The sequence below is a fragment of the Hemibagrus wyckioides genome, linkage group LG28 (assembly GCF_019097595.1).
Source record: "Hemibagrus wyckioides isolate EC202008001 linkage group LG28, SWU_Hwy_1.0, whole genome shotgun sequence".
In the NCBI taxonomy this organism is placed as follows: domain Eukaryota; kingdom Metazoa; phylum Chordata; class Actinopteri; order Siluriformes; family Bagridae; genus Hemibagrus; species Hemibagrus wyckioides.
Genome location: NC_080737.1, coordinates 6,811,225 through 6,832,850, shown reverse-complemented (window position 1 = coordinate 6,832,850; position 21,626 = coordinate 6,811,225). Strand labels below are relative to the sequence as shown.

Here is a 21,626-nt window from a genome sequence, read left to right as displayed (position 1 = left end):
TAACTTTGTCTTTTTTAACACTATAAAAAACAATCAACAGAGAATGAATACGTTTTGTCCAATTCTCCACTAATTTTTTTTTTTTTTAAGTTTGATTATCCATCCATCTATTGTCTATACCCGCTTTATTCCTAATTAGGGTCACGGGGATCTGCTGGAGCCTATCCCAGCATACATTGGGAGAAAGGCAGGGGTACACCCTAGACAGGTCACCAGTCCATCACAGGGCCACATATATAGACAAACAACCACACACACACACACTGACACTCACTCCTATGGGCAATTTAGAATTACCAGTCAACCTAATGTACATGTTTTTGGAGTGTGGGAGGAAACCGGAGTACCCAGAGTAAACCCACGCAGGCACGGGGAGAACATGCAAACTCCACACAGAAAGGCCCCTGTCTGTTCGAACCCAGGATTTGAACCCAGGACCGTCTTGCTGTGAGGCAACAGAGCTAACCACTAAGTTCGATTATTAAACATTTAAAAAAAAAAAAAAAAGTTGCCACAGTTGTAGATAATAAACTCTTAAGTATTAACTGAGTAACATGTAAAGAACGAAGCAGTGTAAAGTGATGAATCTGTTTAATAAGTGTTAAACAGTTACACATAGAGTCATGTCCAGCATTCAAATGTACAACACAACAATTCAAATTACAAAAAGGAAAACATTACGCATCACAAAAATAAACTGAAAACAAACAAAAAAATCACAAGCAAAATAAACAGTGAAACGTGATAACATCGAAGACAAAGTGTGAAAATTACAGCACTTCAAATGTTTGGACCACTTCATAAGGAAAAGGTAGAGAAAAACAAATCAAACCCCCTTTTCCACTACAGGTTACTTCCATTTCCAAAAGCATGTTCATAACAGTTTAACTTAATAGGAAACTTAAAATATAGGAAAATAGGAAACTTAATGTAAGAATAACTTCGAGGCCAGACTGAAAATCATACGACTGCAGTGTTTAATGCTACATAACGAAGTCTGTGATATCCGCACACTTAGAACTGAAAGAAATCTGACGCTTGATATATTTGCATAGTTTTAAATCGATATTTCTGCTAGTGTACTTAAGTCGTCTAGTGTGACGTAAATATGTTATGCTAAAAATTTGGGCTAAAGATGAGTATAGATATGTAAACCTTGTCGTTGAAAAGTAATATCACTTTAAGCAGTCAGTACGGTGGCTTCAACACAACTATACATAAACTTGAAATGATAGACCTGCTGTTTGATCTTGACATACAAACAGACTGAAATGAATCATTATTGCTGAAATGATCTGACAAGGCAGGGATTTTGTTTTTGTTTTTTTTTGTTTTTTTCAGCATGTAAATGTGAAACTCCAGCAGTTATGTAAATGTATAAATCAGAGCATTGTTTCCTTTCCTGTCCAAACAAACTGTAAACATTTTTTATTTTCACTTTATGGGGAGTGGGGATTCTAGATGATTCTCAGTGGTGATATGCAGTACTGTTCCAACGATACCAAGATCTGGAAGAAAAGAGAGCGTAGTTTAAATCACATTCCCTGTGATTGCCATCTAGCGGATGGGGAACTTCATATCACAAGTTCGTATACAGTCACGCGCATAAACATTCACTGTCTCATACATGCAATTAATCAATCAGAAACAGGTTAGGAGCTACAGTTCATGATGGTGAGTTGATTTTATGCTCACCACGGTCGTAAAGAATGGTTCTCTTAACCTTCCTGTCCGCTTGAGTCATTTTCCTATAATTGTTCTCAATAAACAACGCACTTCTTCCTGTAAAACTATGGACGTCTTTGTGTTTTCACACAATTCTGTTTAAACGTTTGAGATTATTGTGTGTGAAAATCCTAGGAGACCAACCACAATGTCAATGAGATCTCATTTCCCTGTTCTAATGTTTGATGATTCATCAGGTTGATCATTGTGTAGCTGCGACGTAACTGGTTGGTTGGATATGCATGAATCTACCTATCTAAATCTAAACGAGAAACATTAATATATCTGGTGGCATCTTGTGCTATCATATTGATTAGGTTTACCCTGTGGGATTGAAGGATTGATTGACCCCCTGTGATGTCAGAGGACTGGAGGATGAAGACAGGGTGTTGGGAGATGAGCCGCGACTCGGGCTGTTAGGAGACGAGCTGCTGGACACTGCAGGGAAAAAAAGCACCACTTATTACCTCACTGATTAACGAATGTGTTTTAGATTTTGTTGTAAAAATGAGCTTACCACCTCCTGAAGCAAGAGGACTGAATGGTCTGGACGCAGGCTGAAATAAGAAGCAATTTAAGTTAGAGTGTGTATAGGTTGAACAACAATTCTGTTTCGAAAGTAACTGAATAGGGTACAATTACATGCTTTATTTTGATGGGTAATGCTATTCTTTTTGGGCTTGATGGAACTGATTAAGGTTGATGGATAGAATATCATCAGATCTCTTCAAAACAACAACAAAATCAAAAACACCTCACCAGTCTGGCATTGTAGTTGTGCGATTTTATAGGCGAGGTGGCGACTGGGCAATAGATCCTCTTCTCCTTCTGCCGTCGGTTGCAGAACCACACCCGCACCACTTCCTTTTCCATGGAGAGCTGCTCCGAGATCAGAGTGATCTCCTCTGAGTTCGGTTTGGGATTCTAAACACAAATGAAAGTGCAAAATCAGCCACGAAATCCTGAAAACACCACTTAAATACAGGTTGAGCCAATCAAATTACTCACATCTAGGAAGCGTTTCTCCAGTGTGAGCTTGATGTTGGTCTCAATACTCGTTCTCTTTTTTCTCTTTCTCCCATATCCTTCCATAAGTGGTGGCAGGGTGGCAGGATTAGCCATGGAGTCTGAGGGTGAGTTTTCTGAAAAAGGTCAAAGTAAAGAAGGTTAAAACACCGGTACCGAACGTACATCTCTGGACATTCGGACATTATATTGTGTCAATCAAATGTACCTGCATCACTGAGCCACTTCTCCAGCAATGGTTTTAGCTTGCACATGTTCTTGAAGCTGAGATTTAGAGCCTCAAAGCGGGAAATTGTGGTTTGACTGAAATCATTTCCATAGAGCTTCCCCATAGCCAAACCCACATCTCCCTAAAAGTAGAACCATAAGATTACCATCTCATTTGATGTCTTTCCTGTGAAAAAGGATGTTATCAAAAATGACTGCGCCCACGTGAAAATGGCACTCTGAAGCCAGCATGGACTCCAAATACTGTTTATTTACATCTGTTTAAAAGAATTTGAATATGTAGGTCATTGCCTGTGTGAAGCCCAGCTTGATGCGTCTTTGTTTGAAAGACTTGGCAAACTGCTCCAGCTCCTCCAGGTCACTTGGCTCGTCCTGCTGAGAAGCCCCCACATGCTTAGGCACCTGTAGATGAGGCATGTCCAAATGTGCATCCATGGAGGACCCAGCCAAGCCTGTTCGACCCATTCCCTGTGCGGATATAAACTATAGATCAGATATAATAGATTTGAAGTTCTCGATTTAGTCCCTGGGGATCCCCGGCCAGACAGCATTGTTTTTGTGTTCCGGTTTCTGACACACCTATGCCAGGTGATTAGAAATCTGGAAAGCAAGATGCTGGAGTTCATCTACTATCCTATGTTTCATGCAGCTGACTTGTGACTTCCAGAACAAACTGGGGACGGGTTTCCTGAGGACTGGATTGAGAAACGACAATCATATTAACAAGGATGTGATGTGGATACTTTTGTTTACCTGAGGTGTGAGGGCCAGTCCAGGCTGGTGCTGCAGGAGACTAGGCTGGGACTGAGAGGGCAAGGACAGGAGATTCGGCTGCAGTAGTGCTACAAGACAATATAAGGCACAATAAATATAACACGCATAATGCTTTAAGATACCTTACACCACAATGCTCTTAGATGCTCGATTCTGATGGTCAGGAACTGGCGTTTTGTTTTCTGTAACAAAATTAGGTCCAGCTGGAGGGGTTATATCAGTGTACTTATCTGAATATGTTACATGTCTATAGTAACGTCCTACGCAGGGAATTCAACGGCAGACCATCCACAGAGACGTCGAAAACAACACGTGTTATTGTGTTTGGTAATATAGTGATGTTTTCTGTGTGGAGATATTTATTTAGACAATATGGAAAAAAAGAGAAGTTGATGAGGAAATAAATGTTTATTTGTTGCTGTACTGTAAGTGATAATAGGAACTAACTTGTATCACGGATGTTGAAAACACTGATAAAGCAGGGATAACTGGGTTAACTTTACTGAGAATTCTCGATTCTGAATGGTCAAAAGGTTTTGCTTGATTTTTCTATAGCAGCAGCTCTGACAATAGCAAGGCAAATCAGGTTTATATTAACACGCTCGTTCTGATCTAAAATGTTCTATTGTAAATCAATTGCTGGGATTTGTATGGCAGATACGCTACAAAATCTAGATAAAAAAAAACAAAAAAAGATAACTTATGATTTTTTTTGTTGTTGTTTTATTAACTTAAAAGAGAGGTTGGTCAGGGAACTGTCATGCTTTAGCCTTTTTGTTTTGTTTTGGGTTTTTTTTTTTTTGCATCCAGTGGCAAGCGAATTTTGTGTATAGAAGTTTCTGATTCAAATCGATGTAATGCATATTGCTCCAGGAAGTATAATTTTATGAATATCCAAGGACTGACCTTGATGTCCGGTCTGAGCCTGGGAGAGGAGGAAAGGTGAAGATGAGGAAAGGTGTGAGCCAGGCATGAGGACCAGCTGGGGAAGCGGGTGAAGCGATGGCAAATCCTGCAAACGCATGACACAAAAGCGTTCGTGACGCCACGCTCCATCTTGTATAAGCCTTTCATAAGGATAACACGTGATTTCATGTGTGATCTGTGGTAGGAATGTTTTACGGCATACCCCAGGCAGCTGTCCCGTGGGAGCTGGTGATCCCTGCGTGAGGTGACATGTCTTATGTGACGAGGCTGAGTGAGGGGAATCGTTCAGGTCCTCGGTTTTTATCTAGAAACCAGGAAAAGTTACACTGTAATCTAAACTGCTTCCTACACAAGAAACAGTGCCGCAATTCTAAAAACAATAATTAACCTGGGCCTTAATGGTCAAATCCATTTGGTCATGAGGGGAAAAAAATGATTACGTGCCTATAAACTACGACTTTTTATGATGTTTCAGCTGAGTAGCTTGGATTAGAGTCACATGTGTGCTGGTGTCCGTTTGTGTGCGCGTGTGTGCGTTGTGCACGTGTGTGTGCGCGTGTGTATTCACACCAAGGCTGTCTGACTTGTTCAACAGGAGTCAGCTTTTGAAAAACATTCCTTCCCTGCCCTCAGGCTAAAGCCTATGCAAATGGGAACCTGAGGCTAGTTCCTGTACATGGGACACAGTACAGTCCTCTGCATAGCATTACGTGAGGAAAAAAAAAGGCCAATGTAGCTTTTAATAAATCAAGGTTAATTAGAACCGACATGCATTACATTGCAGCGCGAAAGAGATCACTGAAACCTTTGTGGAGTTGACGTTAATGTATGTAGGTCGTTATCCAAACTTACAGATGATCTTTAGTGAGTTGTTATTTACCTGTCGTGTGAAGTCAATGCCGTTTTGTTCGATTTCTGCAGAAAGAATGGAACATAGATAAGTAATTACACAATTAATTCATATCACTTTTGCCTATTTTGAAGGCATTCATATATATATATATATATATATATATATATATATATATATATATATATATATGTATATATATATACTTAGCTAAGTTCTCAATTATTGCTCTCTCAGTGGCTCTTTTGTGCTACGTTAACCATTATGGAGGTAGATATTTTTTGTCAAGGCCTCTACCGAGTTCAAAGGTTGTTGGGACCAGGTAATCTGTCCTGATTTGAAATTCAAATAGGGCCGTGTGAGGCTGTGGTTAGCGCATCAGTGCTCGCTCGTCCCGCGCTATGGAAATCGGCGCTCCTCCCCGAGCCAAACTTCCAGTATGGAAATGAAGCGCCCATGCAAATGGGAACGTATCCATGGCAACCTTTCGCAAGCCCTCATATTTGAATGTTTACAAACCCCCAGGTGCATCGCTGGCTCATTCTTTCTCTGTTAAAGTCTTTCTCTCTTTCTCCCAAATAAACAACGCAGATACAATAGTGTTCAGATCGGGGTTGCTCCTTCTAATACAATGTTGATTAATTTGACTTTTTTTCACGATCGTCCTCGGGAAAGTTGGGAAAAGATCCCCAACGATAGCACGTAGCCGTGATTAAGTTAATTAAAAGGGATTTACTCCATACTTATTACTCAAAATGACATTATTTTACAGCAAGACAGAACTTGTTTCAAGCCTGTTGGGAAAGTTTTGAATATGAATTGAATATGAAGACTGATTATCCTGTTTATATATAATTGGCTTTAGTAGTGATGTTGGAGATTATGTGTACTTTAAGTACACCCATGTCCTAATAAGTAACATTAATGAAATGCTTCACCATCGTTAAAGGCTATGCACTTCTCAACAGTTTTAACGTAAAGCAGGTCTTCGCCTTGCCGACTCTTCTTCTTAGTGTAATTAACTCTCAGATAAAATGCCGCAATATTGCAACAGGTTAAGTCTCCTTCAGGGGACAACGAAGAAGTATGTTCAAACAAGGTCCGTTCTCTGCTTTTGCAGCTAATGATGGAACACGCGTCAGCTAAGGTTTACCTCAACATACCCTTGTCCATATTTAATATGAAACTTGACCTGGTGCAATTTTATTTTATTTAATTAAAAAAAAAAGTCTACTTAAGTGAGAAATAAAAAAAAACACTAAAACGATCTATAGTTATAGTTATATAACCAAAGCTATAGTAATAATTAATCATTAAAATTTCTTATTCTCATAGTTAATAACATTTCCTGTATCATTGTAAGTTATAATTCTAGTGACGCCACCAATTATTCTCATACACTGTGAAACATAACAGATTTTATTTCTTTTCTGTAACTCTAATTGTTTTGGAAATTAAACACAAGTTTATAAGTTTGGAAAGATAAAAATAAAAGCAATCCATTGTCTTGGCTTGTGAGTTTAAATGAAGCTCATCTTCAAGTTTTACTTGCGTTTTTAAAGCAGCAGCTGAATGTAAATTTAACCAACATGAAATGCCTTAAAGTGGAGACAAAGTCTGTAGCTATGGTAGTTGTTTTCATAGTTATAACTGCTGTTAACTAGTAATATTGTTCTTATCAATATTAATTCTTGTACTATATAAGATTATGATTATAAATGGTTTATTATGATGATATAAAATGACACATTTGTTGATTATGTTATTATAGATTTATAGTTGAATCAGTCATAGTTATAGCAATATTTTTGTAGCTATGATCGTAGTTAGAATTCTAGTTATAGATATAATTATAGTTCTAATTGTAATATATTACAAAGTAGAAGTTATCAAGAATTACTGTTACACTTTTTATGTGGTTATATAGCCTTTGTAGTTTGTAGTTACCTAGAATTTTAGCAATTAGTTATAAACATAGTTATAGGCGTAGTTTTTATTTTATGTATCCTGTCATAGTCCTAGTTATAAATTTGTAGTGGTTTTCATAGTCAGAATTCTAGCTATGGATATATTTCTGTTTCCATGTTATCACTTCTAACCTCGTTAACGTTTGACTACTAAAAATTCCACTACAAACAACGCTGTGTAGGACACATAAAACTAATAACTCTTTATTACCCTGCAAAACATTATGGCCCTGTTGCTGATGACAGGAATATGTTTGCACCTGTGTAGAGGAAAAAACCTGCAGCCTGAAATATTTAGTATTACAGGAAACGATGCTACACAAAACAGTCATTTACTATATTGTGCTCTCTCTGAATCCAAGTTCCTCATTTCAGACCCTTGTGTTCCGTACGGAGGCAACTAACTATGTGTCGGTATGGCCTGAGGGTATGAACGCTTCAATGCAAACAGTCCACCACCCCCATGCACATGCACACACACACACACACATCCTGGTACACTGTTATGTCCTTGATGAACATCACGCCCTAGAGCTCTACGCATCTCTTTTTTGTCTCTTCACGGTTAAGGCACTACAACCCCGACTCCACACAATATAAACAGGTTCGGGTCGTCTTAACTTGTCACATCTGCACAAAACGAACGACTCAGCAGTTTCACTATAGAGGTAGTACGACATATCTGATGGAGGAGTTACTCTACACGGTTACTCTTGATTTATTGGTGGTAAAATCGATGGTTGTTAGTCCATAGTGGAAAGCAATAAACAAATTTAACGTAGGTCTATGCAACAAACAATCAGGTTAATCTTTCAACAACAAAAATAATGCCAACACAGAATGTGGTATTGATCACCGAATCAGTGACGAAAGAAGCCGGGAAGAAAGGGCAAAACCACAAACAAACAAACTTCTGTTTGGGATTAATGCAAGATGGTGGTGGTGTGATGTAGTTGACAGTGATGACAGTCGAGAATGTCATCAAGGGTTTTGCACAGACCTGCCTGCCAGAAAGACCATAACAGCCAAGACAAAGAGCAGAACTCACTGGTCAAAACCACAAACGGCTCTGACAAGAGACACACGGAAGCCTGTGTCTTTCTTGTGAAAACACCTCGACCAATGGCAGGGGCGCATCAACAAAGTTGAAACGGGTTACAAATAAAACACTAAGAACCCATCAAGCACTAAATAATCACTGATAAAAAAAAATAAATAAATAACCAGTAGATATTCCTAAAAGTAGATTTCTGTGTTAAATAAAAATAATAAAAAAAAAAAAATACATACCTTTATGTTATACCTTTAAAAACATACCTTTATATTATTTCTAGCATGTTCACGTTAGGGCTCCGGTTTACTTAATGATAATAAAATTTGATTCACAAAAATATAACTTTAGGGATTCTTCATCGCAAAATAAGAAAATTAAACACTTCTAATGGTTTGCCACCAAATCAGGAAACAAATCATTTTAGTTGTTGTCTTAAGCTATGACATTTATCAGCTGTTATGTTTTTATATCCTGACATGCAGCGCTTTTTAATCCTACTTCAACCTGCAGCTTCTATTATAACAGCATAATAACTGTTTTTTATTTGTTTTATTGAAGGGTTTCCCATTGTCGAGAGCAGAACAGGTCGTAACGCTAGATTTTTTTTTTTTCTCATCTTATGTAACCAGGACGCTACAAAAATCAGCGTCCTCAAGTAAAATTCCAACAAAAACAAACAAAACTCATTCCTTGTGAAGGACGAATAGCTTTCTTACCTGTGTGTTCATGCTGAGGATCCCTCTGCTCGACAGCCTCTGTGCTCATCTTAATATCTGTAATGATAAATATAGCTGATTTTCCTACTTTATGCGCACACTGGGCCAATTCATGGCCCGGTCAGGAAAATGAACTTGAGGTTTTATTCTAATGGGTCCGACTTTGAAAAGGTCTCCTTTATGTAAAGGGCTTGTTGTAATATTCATAAGGGCTGAGGGGATCCCCGCTCAGCCTCCAGCCTCCAGCCGCCTGTCGCTCGGGCCCTCCTCCCTAATCTCTTCTAGTCAAAACCATTTAAATGGGTCAATATGCTGTGCGAGCAAGAGACCACAGAAAGAGATATGATTCTGCAAAACGGCTACAGAAGTGAACTACGGCAGGAAAGAGAGAGAGAGTGAGAGAGAGAGAGAGAGAGAGAGAGAGAGAGAGACAGTGAGTATGTAAGTCATTTCAATTTACTCACCTTAACAAGAAGATTCTGGATGCGTTTCGGTTTATTCCTTCTACGATCCCGAGTCGGTCATGAATGAAAGAAGCAGCAGGATGCACGCTGAGGAAACTTCAACATTTGGCACAAGTGGGTTCGGGGAGAAGTATTCACCTTTTTCACGATCCCACACAAGCTGATAGACAGGCGATTTGCATAAGGCCCACAGTGCGTCCTATCCAGACGCACTCTTTTTGCATAAAACAACATAGGGGGAGACGACAAACTGCAGAAACTCAGGTGAGTGTGTGTGTGTGTGCGTGTCTGTGTGTGTGTGTGACTTCTCAAACCTGAAATGTGTCTGTTTCTTGCCTGCAGTGTTTATGTTGACACAAAAGCACGCTTGTAAAGGTTTAAAGGGGCGATAAGGGAGGCAGCTTGCAAATGATTGCAGTCCACTATGACATAAAGTAGTTCTGACGTTATTTTAGTGATTTGATCATTTTCATGGGTTTTTATAAATTTCTAATAAACAACAACAACAACAAAAAACTTAATGCGCTGCTAATTCATGCTTTCCTTCCGTCTAATACTTTCCAGATTTCTCTAAAATCACATATTTACAAGGTAATAATGCAACTTTAACTTTTTTTTTCTTTAAAACAACTTTAACTGATAATAACACAACATTAATAATACAACCTAATACCCATCTGCTTTCATGTGCAAGTTGTATTCTTCACGACAGTTCGAATTGTGAAAGCTATTAGCATTCAACAAGAAATAAACCTGTTGTTAGCTAGCATTAATTGAATGGTAATTGACCCTGTAACAATTCACACCGCCTTGATAAACAGCTTTATTCCAAATCGATCAAAATTGAGCTTTCTAACCTTCAGCTAGTTTTAAATCTACACTAGCTTAACTTACACTAATCTGTGGCATGTGAACAACGTGCGTCACGTGACATACGGCGATTGTTTCGCCTGACTGTGTCACATCAAACGTCACCGCTGCTTTGTGTGGAGGGTTATGAAAACCTGCAGATGAACCGAAAGTGACCATTTTTGTTTTGTGACACAATTTGACACCACTATTTTCCATAAACATATCAACTTGCCTAGATTAGGTCTCAGATATTTATGAACCCATTGGACTGAAGACGCTTTTGTAGTCGATTCAAGCCTGGTATTGTAATCTACTGACAGCACTTCTTTATAATATCCTCTCTAAACACTTAATACTGATCGTCTTTACTCTTCTACACCTTTATACTGTAATTATTGATATTTCTACTATCCGCTATCAGAAAATCATCAGATATCTTTTTGAGTCTCAAAAGACAAAAGGTTTCTTCCTCGTGAGTTTTTCAGGAAGATTTTCCTCAATCATTCGAGATCTAAACATAATTCTACATCCAGATTTATTTGTGTATTTGTGTATACAGCTAAGTTATCCTGAATATGTGATCAAAAAAATGTGGAACTGTACAAAGGAAAAAAAAAAAGATTGATTTTTGCGTGGAAAAAGAGCTCAGACTCTGGTATTTATACAGCACTGAACAGACGTCAAGAGCAGGTGCACAGCTCCTGGGACACTGATGAAGTCACACAATGAACATCAGCTTCGATTGTATCTTCTTTGTGACTTTTGTCCTGGTTATGATACTTTGTTTGAACAGGACATCCTGATAAGGGAGCTCACGCCTGAGGCCTACTCCCACGATGTCTGTGTGCACTGTGTTACCCAACCAACACTAGAGGGCAGAGTTGAAAATGAAAACATGCCGGAGGAAAACGAACCTCCTGAAGAAAAAGCCACATGAACTGTATGTAGGCAAGAATTGAAACATCCTGCCAGACTGAATGGTGTGGAGTTTAACATGCACATGCCCACTCGGGGGAAACGTTATCATCTCTTCGCTGATATTCCCTCAATAGAGAATGCATTTGAAACTCTTTTTACGGTAGACGTTTAATAAAACTAACAAAATTCCTTTAAACTCTTCAGACATGTCAATGTAGTCTATAAATTCTGAAATGGAAAAAGTACGAGGGGAAAATAATCACAAAAGAAGACTTGTGGTTACTTGCGGTTAATTGGCACCCCAATTAGAACCAGAAGCTAATGAAATAACAGCTAACTGACTAAAAAAACAACAACGTTTTATTTAATATTTTGACTAATTTTAATAATCAATGACAACTCTAAAGATATGTGATAACAGCGAGCGAATATTAGAAAGTTGAATATAAATAAAGCAGTTGCTCATATCAGCAGTTTTGTCTTTTGACACCTTGCTAGTTAGCAGCTAATTATTAGCGTTAACAGCTTTATTTCGCTGAATGTTAATGGCTAGAGGTGAACTGCTGAGGTAATGTACGAAGACGGTAATTAATATTAGGGCTCGTTCTTATTTTAACCCGTATTTTTTTTTTAAAGAGGCCTGTCGTGATTTGAAATGTGGCGAGTACAAGCGCAAATTAGCCTATTAAATCCATTAAATGCAACGAACTGATCACTGACAGCCATTCTGCTACTGGAGGAATCTTCCAGAAGCGTTAAATGAACCACATAAATAAAGTTCTGAATCGGTTCATATTAGTTAATGTGTCACGCTAAGTGCAATATTATGTGAAGGAACGCCAATATATTAATATGCTAATATATTCCTGCGATCTCCCTTACAGAGTTTCTCTCAGAGCTTCCACCTTACCATCGTTCCGAGTTTGTTAGTTGCTTCGAACGTCATTTCGTTTTATTTAAACGACAAGATCATGCTTAAAAGAACAAAAAATAAACACACACGTGTTAACATACTGAAATATAAAGTTTATTATTATTATTTTTTTTTTTATCTTTATTTACACTGGCATACGTAATTTAGTGATACGTGCTGTTGAGATCATCCTCATATTCGGCTTGTTGTAAAAGAAAAGCCAAACTGTAACGCGCTTTAAAACCCATTTCCACAACACTGTAAGACGGTATGTGTCAGTACAAGTCATCAAAATCCAGCAAAAGGAGAGAAACCTGAGCATATGCATTTTCAGATCACAAACCACCGAACATACACATATTCATTTTGTGCATAGAAATATGTAAACACATACTGTTTTATATATATTTATATGAACACAGTTAAAATCCTGCCATATCATGGTGCAATCCGTTAGGTAAAATTTTTTGAAGGGGGGGTGGGGAAAGAAACCCGAAACTAGATAACAATATTGCATTGTGTAAAAAGGTTCATCTGCCCACCATAGTGTACGCGTTTGTTAGTAATGAGGTTATTGAAATGGAAATGAGGTCATTAGTCAGGGTTATGGTGAGTTGGGAGCAGCACATTTGGCATCACTTGAATATATCAGCAATAAATAGACAGCACAAAAAAACATGCCTTAGCTGCCAGCGTAGCTTGTTTTGTTCGGAAGACTGAACATGTTTCACGGCTAAACCTCGACATAAAAATAAAATAAAATAAAGTAGCGTTTCAACAGGGCCACGAGTTTCCAACAGTCACAGTTTAGTGTACGTGTAAATTATTGCAAGAAGTAGTTGTCAAAATGACAATGAGAACTCTCTAAAAACGTACCTCAAAAATTAGCAATACTTCTGGTCTACATGTAGATAAAGCAAAACAGGATATCAGCGGATATTCTTACACTTTTCCAGATACTGAAGTCATATTTATATAATATACTCTCCCACTGACCACTTTAATAGGAACATCTGTACAGCTGAACATCCGTGCAATTATCCCAATCAGGCGATAAGGTGGCAGCGGTACAATGGATAAAATAAAGGTTCGAGAGCTTCGTGTTCTAGCTTAATGGTCTAGTTAATTATAGCGTCAGATCCCTGTTCTGTGTGTTTGCAGAAGCTTTTCAGCTCACCACAGTTGCAAAATCAGCAGTTTCTGAAATACTTAAACCAGCAGTCTGGTAAATCAGCGACCATCCCATCAGCTCCACCCGTTTTCAGGCTTGACGTGAAAAGTAACTGAAGCTCTGATCGTGCTGCTGATTAGACAATTTCGTGAATTTGGTAGTCAGGTTTCCATGTACGTGTTCCTGATACAGTGTCCAGCGAGTGTTTAACACTAATAATATACACAAAATAAAAATAACTACCGTGATTCTACTATACACGTTCTTCCCGTTACAGACCTAGGAAATTACTAATAAAAAAAATAATGTGATGTTTACAATGTCAACATGAAGAATCCGAGTAAACACAGAGGAGAATTTAACCTATCAGCCTATAAATCTATCAGTCATGTAACTTTTCCCTCGAGGCTATACTGTAGTGACAGCAGACATAAGTGACATGGTTTAAAGTTAAAATATCTGTCATTTAAGGCAGAGATAAGAGAGAGAAACGATACTAGAGTCTAAAAACGTACTGTGATGATAATACAAACAAAGAAACGTAACCATTTTACTATTAAGACTATGTGAAGGCACCTCAACGCTAGTCACCTTCTAGCATAAGATTATTAGTAATGTGTTTAGATTGGCACTGTTAGCTCTCTTCATCCCACATGCACAGCTGTTTGCGTGACGTGTAGAAGTCGAAGCGGTAAGCCTTGCTGCAGCTCTTGATCCCGCACTTGTACGGGCTCGGGCCGTGGCCACGGCAGTATTTCAGCATGCACGGGTACCACTCCAGCCTCAGGGTGTAGCTACACGAACACGGCTGCCACGGGTCCGTAGTAGTGCTGCAACTCGGCAGGGCCACGTTCTCGACATTCTGGGGGAACACTTTGAATATGGAGCTTTCCACACCTGCACAAAGATTTGATAATATTGTCAAAAATGACAGACATATTTCAAGAAGGGTTTTTCAAAACAGGGAGTCGTTCAGGAGAAAAGGTTTTGCAGACAAGCAGTTTTTTTCGTCTTAGTAACTTCAAGAGCCAACTATAAACAGGACGTTTAAGGAATACCCATTTATAGCTGTTATGGTTATTAAGTGATAAAAAAGGAATAAATTGTTTGCCAGATGATCCACAACCTTAAATATAACCATCCATAAAGTGATGAAAAATATATTTTAAAAAAGAACTAATTGCTAAAAATGTTGGCAAATAGCTATAGTAGAAGAGAAAAAATCGTTCGTGTGTAGAAAGTAATCCACGGTAACGCTGCCCCATCAGCAAAGCCAGAATCATCTCAAATATTTCAATCTAAACATATTTAATGTGCGTTAGCTACATTTTAAAATTTAAGTATAAATCTGGAATAATGGAAATATAAAATGCTCTAGGACTTTGTATAATCTCTCTCAGATCTGGAGATCTGGAGCCAAAATGGCGAAAAAACCCATCCTTGACAAACTTTGCCGTTGTTTAAACTGACAGCAATATGTTTGCTTTCACACTTTATGCCTTGTTGTTTTCTTCCCACCCTGTTGACTGACACACAGTTAAGAACCTAGTAAATGTATGAAAGGCTCTCAGGAATGCCAGCTGTCAACTTATACATGTATGACATAATGACATTACAGTGCACTGTAGTACACCATCTAACCAATGAAACATCACTTGCGATTCAACCACATTTAAATGTCATATAAACGCAACTGGAATCAAATCATCAAGTCCCTAGTAATCTCTGGAGGTTGAAACATTTCGGCATTTTCTTCATCTCCAAAGGTGCATTATTCATGGCTATGGCACCTCAAAACAATAGACTTGTTAGTATAGGTGTTTAACAAGGGAACGTCTCCGTATATAGCAAACACTAACCCCTTTGTAGCCAGTATTTGACGTCCTGCTCCCGCGTGTAGATGAAGTCTTGGGCGTCGCGGCATACACTGCGGATGTGAGAGCTGAGGTGCCAGGATAGCGTGAGATTCACCGCCATATTCATGCTCATCCGCTCCAGACCACGCTTCTCTTCGGCGGTCCGTATAACGTGCGGGTTTTTCTGGAAGGTTCATTCAGTAATATAGCATGTTGGAGCATATATTTAATGGATAATGTTTTTTCTTTGGTCCTACCAAAATCCAGTCTATCCAGACTGACCGAACATTAAATTACAATCTTTAATCTTGACTCTGTTAGTTGTAGGAGTTTGATCCATGTCTAACCTGTCTCAGTCTGACCATGGCCTCACTTGGGATGATTTCTCCATGTTCTAGCCTGCTGATGAAACACAGGCCCTGGTACTGTGTCTGGCCCCGCTCCGGTTCCCCCAGGACCAGCGCCCGCAGGATCTTCACATGCTGAGAACAACACAATAACCGTCAGGAGCCAACAAAACAACACCGACGGACCAAGTCCAAATGTTGAGAAAAAGGTCAATCAAGTCATGGTAATTTATAGCTGTAGAGCACTGCATTTATATTACAGGACATTTGTAAACGTTCACAGCAATACTTCTGACTGACATAGGTGACGTGGTACCATGTTCATAGAGGAATCAATAGCATGCCAAGATTCTATCACAGAACTGTCATCTCAGCCTGATTTTAATTTAGCGAATGCAAATACAGCGGTTGAGCTTGTTAAACTAATAAATGTTAAAACTGGCATATGGACAATTCAAATCATGAACAAAGAAAATAAGCTGAAATCCTGTGCAGAATATAAAACAGAAACAAATAGTGAAAAGGTGAGCCATATCAGTTACGTAAATAGGTTTCCTTTATGGTAAATATGCTGTGAAATTAACCAGAAGGCTTTTAGGCTTAAAATCAAACACAAACACAGTCTCTAAAGTCTCTAAAGCTTAAGTTCTAGATTTCACTAAGGAGTCTAGCCAACAACAGGCTTTTCCCATTGTTCATAGGCAACCATGCAAGGGTATCTTGTTTACTTGCTACCGACTGTTTCAATAAGTCGGTTTAATAGATCTAAAAGATGTGAAGTTTAGATGTAAATTTCATTCAGTTGAATAGTCTCAGTGTCGGTTAGAGCGCTATCACATCTGTTTACCACGGCTGAATCAGAAGAAATTATACTTATAGTCAAACTGGTAGTGGTTTCAGACCGGTTATTTCGGTCGATTGCCATGGTCCCACCTGAGCAAACGAACCACACTGAGAAGGCAACTGCACCAGGGTTCGATTCAAACAGACTAAACCATGCATATTTTCCTGTCAGAAACTAGGGGAGAGAAGTGCATAAGCATGTCAGTGCAGAAAGGCAATCAGATTACAAACCACCAAGATCCTGAAGCTTGTTGCCAGTTAAGTGTACACTAAGTATCGGATTCTCTGTTGTATGTGGGCGGAGCTTTTTGGGGCTAAAATCTAACATGGACATAGAGTTGCAGATAATCGAGGGCTCGAAGATGAACAGCTGACTAGGAAACATGAAACTCAAACCTGACCTCTTTCTCTGACCCCAGGGCATCAGCTGCCCTGCAGACCCCACACTTTATCTGGGGTGCAGAATGCTAAGCTCATTTATAATGAACACCGAGTTGCACTTCAAAGTTATATCGGTCTGCACCACCGTACCGAAACTGCTACCTTCCAGCTAAATCCAGCACGCAGTCGGCTTTCGAGGCAGGAGCCAATAAGAGCGAGTGTAATTACGGAAGGTGACATGCTTAAGAGCCCTAAGAGCTAATAATGGACCTTTTAACTTTTAAGGAAGGGGGGTAGAGGTACTAAAAAGGGTGATGTTCAAGCACAACCTACTCTGGAGGAATTTGGTGGGAAGTCATGGTGTTGAAGCTCTATACTAAGGAAACTGTCATGGAGAAGAATTTGACCCCTCCAGGAAGGTTAGAGACTAACACTCACTAATGCACACTCCACTGGCAGTGCCGATAGGAGCAGAAGCATTTAAAAGAAAGAACAAGAAGTAGTAAAACATGACTGAATATCTGGCGAGATTGGATAAAAATCAGTGGAAAACAAAAGACGTGATTAGATTGATCAAGGTCTTGTACAAAATATGAGACGATGATTAAAGCTTTTACCCACCAGTTTTAATTTGGAAATAACACTGAATGCTTTTACTTGGTATTGGCTAGCAGTTTTGGGTGCGGTTTTATAGTGACACCAGGTTTCTTTTGTCAAATTTGGTAACCCTGCTCCTCATGAAATGTGATTTACATTGAAATTTACATTCATGGCCTTCGGCAGACGACCTTATCTACCCTTATCCTGAGCGTCTTACAGAAGTCATCGCAATGGTCAGTGGGGACACATTCAAAACAAATGAAAATACCAGGTGTGAGGAGAAATTCATCTCAGATTCCCAGATATGTAAATGAACGCCGAGTCTTAAGCAGGGTCTGTGCTGTTTAGGCCATACACCACAAGTCAAGGACATTATGGCAGCCTATGAACTCTGCATATAGTAAAAATCTTCCGAGAATTTCCATAAATGGCTTGGAGTATGGTTGACTAAATTTTAATTCCATGGGGTCCTTTATGATGGGGCTCATCTTATTGTACCTCATTGCAAATGATGTTTTATCACAATGCAACCTCAATGGGTAGAAAATGCCACAACTAAATCAGCCATCTGCCCTTACATCCACCACACCAGTTTGAGTCAAGAGTTCAGGTTGACACCTGAGCTGGGGGGAAAAAAAAAAAAAGAAGTCAAATTTGAATCGGTGTGGGCAAAAACCCTAATGTAACACCGAGACGAGTAATGCATGTGACAGACAAGGGTTTTTTTACTAATTGACCCAACTCATTTGACTAAGTTTGACTGACACTTCACTAAATACAAGCAGTTTAGCTAGAACCTTGTGGATGGTTTTGTATTCTCTAAAGACTACCATTACACCACCATTTCTTGGTCCGAAATGAACTGGGTGCAGTGCTCAGCCATACTATTACTAATTCTTGAAAAGCAGCATTTTCCTGCAGTTTGCTGAATGAACCAGGTATGAAGGTTTGAAAGTATGGAGGCCAGCCACATGGGTCAGAAGAGAAGAAAAGACACTCTGTTCCAGGACAAGTTGGGGATACATGATATGAGCTCCAGCTGATGGATTAGGAAAAAAAAAGGTACTAAAATGCATTAACAGCGTCAAAGACCCTCTGTAAGGTGGATCATTGAGGTCAGGGCATGTCAACGAATGGTCCAGATCAGGATGCATCATTCAAGAGAGAATAGTCAGGGCACTTACATAAACAGAGAACGGACACACATGAAAAAAGAAAAGAGTCGAGTGTTTAAAATACAGCAAATACAATGATTTGTTATCATGTGATACGGAATTTTCATAGTAAGTGTGCATGTGCATGATACCGAGGCCTGAGAACCTGAATTTTACTGGCAAAGGTACACTAAGGACATCTCATGGTTTTGAGTGTCAAGGTTTCAAGGTGTCAAGGTTTCACAAAACAAAGTATGTATAGATGTCACTGTGGCTGTACTATTGAAGCTATGTCTTTCTGGATTTTTGCATCTTAAAAAAATATATATCTATATATATGTATCTATATATATGTATCAATATCTATGGATCTATATCTATCTATCCATCCATCCATCTGTGTGTGTGTGTGTGTGTGTGTGTATATAGAGTAGAGCGAGAGAGCGCACAGAAACATTACTGAAACACATAACTGGACCTAATACAGCTCTATATTTACATTCACATTTAAATTCAAGTTATTTGCACCTTTTGAAAAAAATAAAATAAAATAAACTATACAGACTATAATAAATTATTTTTCGGTTCTTTCTGAATTGAGATGCCGACTTTTCAAAATTGTTTTTTTCCCCCTCCAAGCTACGGTAAGAGTTTTTCTGCTTAGTGCTGGTTATTTCATTATATACTTGTACGGTTACTTTATTATTCTTTTCAGTGTTGCTACACTTTTATTTGCTTTTTTATTTCTTATTTTGGTTGCATTCATTGTTTGTAAAGCCGAGATGCATTGTAATGGATGGAAAGTGCTAGATAAAATAAAATAAAAGTGTTTTTTTATCATCATCATTATTATTATTATTATTATTATTATTATTAATAGTGATTATAGTAGTAGAAGCAAAATAATAATAAATAAAATAAAAAATAAATATATATTTTTTTTAAAATGATGATAATAATTCTTCTTCTTCTTATTATTATTATTATTAGTGGAAGAATTATAGTAGAAGTAGCAAAACAATAATAAATAAAATTTAAAAAAGTAAAAAGAAAATGATAATAATTCTTCTTAATATTATTATTATTAGTAGTGACTATAGTAGAAGTAGCAAAATAATAAATAAAATAAAATTTAAAAATGTAATAAAAATGATAATTCTTCTTCTTCTTATTATTATTATTATTAGTGATTATAGTTGAAGTAGCAAAATAATAATAAATAAAATTATAAATAAAATTTAAAAATGTAAAAAAAAGAGATAATTCTTTTTTTGTTATTATTAATAGTGATTATAGTAGAAGTAGCAAAATAATAATAAATAAAATTAAAAATAAATAAAATTAAAAAAATGATAATTCTTCTTCTTATTATTATTGTTGTAGATTATATAAATGACCTGAATTAGTGTTGTCTTTTAGCTTTTTCTTGCTACCAGTCTTTTCTTCTTCTGAGTATTTCTTTCTCCCCCACATTTTGTGCTGGGTTTTTATCCGTGCGTATGTATGTATGTATGTATGTATGTATGTATGTATGTATGTATATATATATATATGTATATATATATATATATATATATATTATCCGTGCGTATGTATGTATGTATGTATGTATATATATATATATATATATATATATATATATATATATATATATATATATATATATATATATAAATAAACACACTCTCTTTATATATATATATATATATATATATATATATATATATATATATATATATATATATAGAGAGAGAGAGAGAGAGAGAGAGAGAGAGAGAGAGAGAGAGAGAGAGTTTATATCAAGGGATCAATCTAAACTAGTCCAAGGTTTTATAAGTTCCATGTAAACACCTGGTACCCTGTGTCACTGCAGTATCATCACTAGGACTGACTGGACAGTCTGATTTGTCCATGTGTGTGTGTGTGTGTGTGTGTGTTTGCTCTGATGTGTGACTCTGATGTAGTCTATTTATCGTCTGATTTCCCTCAGTGTGTGTCCACTCACCCGCTTGAAATCTGCCAGGAAGGTGATGAGAGTGCCGTCCGTGTGCCTGAACTCTACACTGATGATGTCCCGCTCGCTGTCCGACTCTAAAGTCTCCGCGGTTATCTGACCATCGTTCAACCGCACGAGCACTTTCAGCTCCGAGCAAACACTCAGCGACAACAAGAGGGCGAAAAGAATCCGCAGTGAGCCTGCTGAAACACTACTCGGGTACATTAGGACAAATGGAAACACTGAGGAAAGTCGGGTCGCTGAACACAACAATGGTTCATCATGTCGCCTGAGTAACTGAAACTATCTCACTGAGACGTAAACACTGATTTACACGCACGTGCCTCTCTCGCGCGAACTCTCTCATCCTCTAAAACTTTGCCCCCAACAAAAAAAGCCCCCGTTTCTTTAGTGTTTTATTATTATATAAATAATCTTTCTAGATCGCTGTGTAGTTTTTTTTTCTCCCCCCCCCCTCACTCTGTTGGTCGTAGTTGTAACTTACCCCCCCACCCCCCCCCCCCCCCCGGTTCAGTTCTCACACTTTTTCTCGTCGTCACTTCCTCCGAACTTCAACGACCACGCGCACGCGGGAGCGCGCCGCCCTTAAAGAGACACACACACACACACACACACACACGAAAATTTAGTCTATACAAATATGTCCTTGGAGTCATCCCCAGAATCCATCACCTCTTAATTATCTGTTTAATGTGTTAAATTTGTCTATTTACTTATTACAAAAGTTACACATGACCTATAAAGATCAATAAGTCAAGAATCAGAATCAGCTTTATTGCCAAGTACCGTGGGTTTTACATGTACAAGGAATTTACCTTGGTGTATTGGTGCACAACATATATA

The 21,626-nt window shown here is 38.1% G+C and overlaps 2 protein-coding genes and 1 long non-coding RNA gene across 5 annotated transcripts; 1 reads left to right on the top strand and 2 right to left on the bottom strand.

Annotated features, from left to right (window-relative positions):
- Positions 1–574: 574 nt before the first annotated feature.
- Positions 575–9,870, bottom strand: pou2f3 (POU class 2 homeobox 3). 3 transcript variants are annotated; one of them, XM_058383417.1, is made up of 13 exons: positions 9,732–9,870; positions 9,268–9,324; positions 5,561–5,595; positions 4,883–4,984; positions 4,660–4,765; positions 3,733–3,821; positions 3,271–3,447; positions 2,960–3,101; positions 2,734–2,867; positions 2,485–2,649; positions 2,243–2,282; positions 2,049–2,163; positions 575–1,508 (listed from the first exon to the last, which is right to left on the bottom strand). In XM_058383417.1, the coding sequence occupies exons 2-13, from the start codon at positions 9,314–9,316 to the stop codon at positions 1,469–1,471; spliced, it is 1,194 nt and encodes a 397-aa protein (XP_058239400.1). In that variant the 5' UTR covers positions 9,317–9,324; positions 9,732–9,870; the 3' UTR covers positions 575–1,468. The 3 variants fall into 3 exon arrangements, with proteins under 3 accessions (XP_058239400.1, XP_058239401.1, XP_058239402.1); XM_058383418.1 differs by having other exon boundaries at positions 2,246–2,282; XM_058383419.1 differs by lacking the exon at positions 4,883–4,984.
- Positions 9,856–20,881, top strand: LOC131348457 (uncharacterized). The gene is made up of 3 exons (XR_009203937.1): positions 9,856–9,995; positions 15,840–15,997; positions 20,757–20,881. It is a non-coding gene; the product is annotated as an uncharacterized LOC131348457 (long non-coding RNA).
- On the bottom strand, positions 12,507–20,987 carry oafb (OAF homolog b (Drosophila)). The gene is made up of 4 exons (XM_058383420.1): positions 20,772–20,987; positions 15,789–15,923; positions 15,445–15,625; positions 12,507–14,482 (listed from the first exon to the last, which is right to left on the bottom strand). Exons 1-4 carry the CDS (start codon positions 20,985–20,987, stop codon positions 14,220–14,222), a joined length of 795 nt encoding a protein of 264 aa, XP_058239403.1. The 3' UTR covers positions 12,507–14,219.
- Between the last annotated feature and the right edge of the window lie 639 nt (positions 20,988–21,626).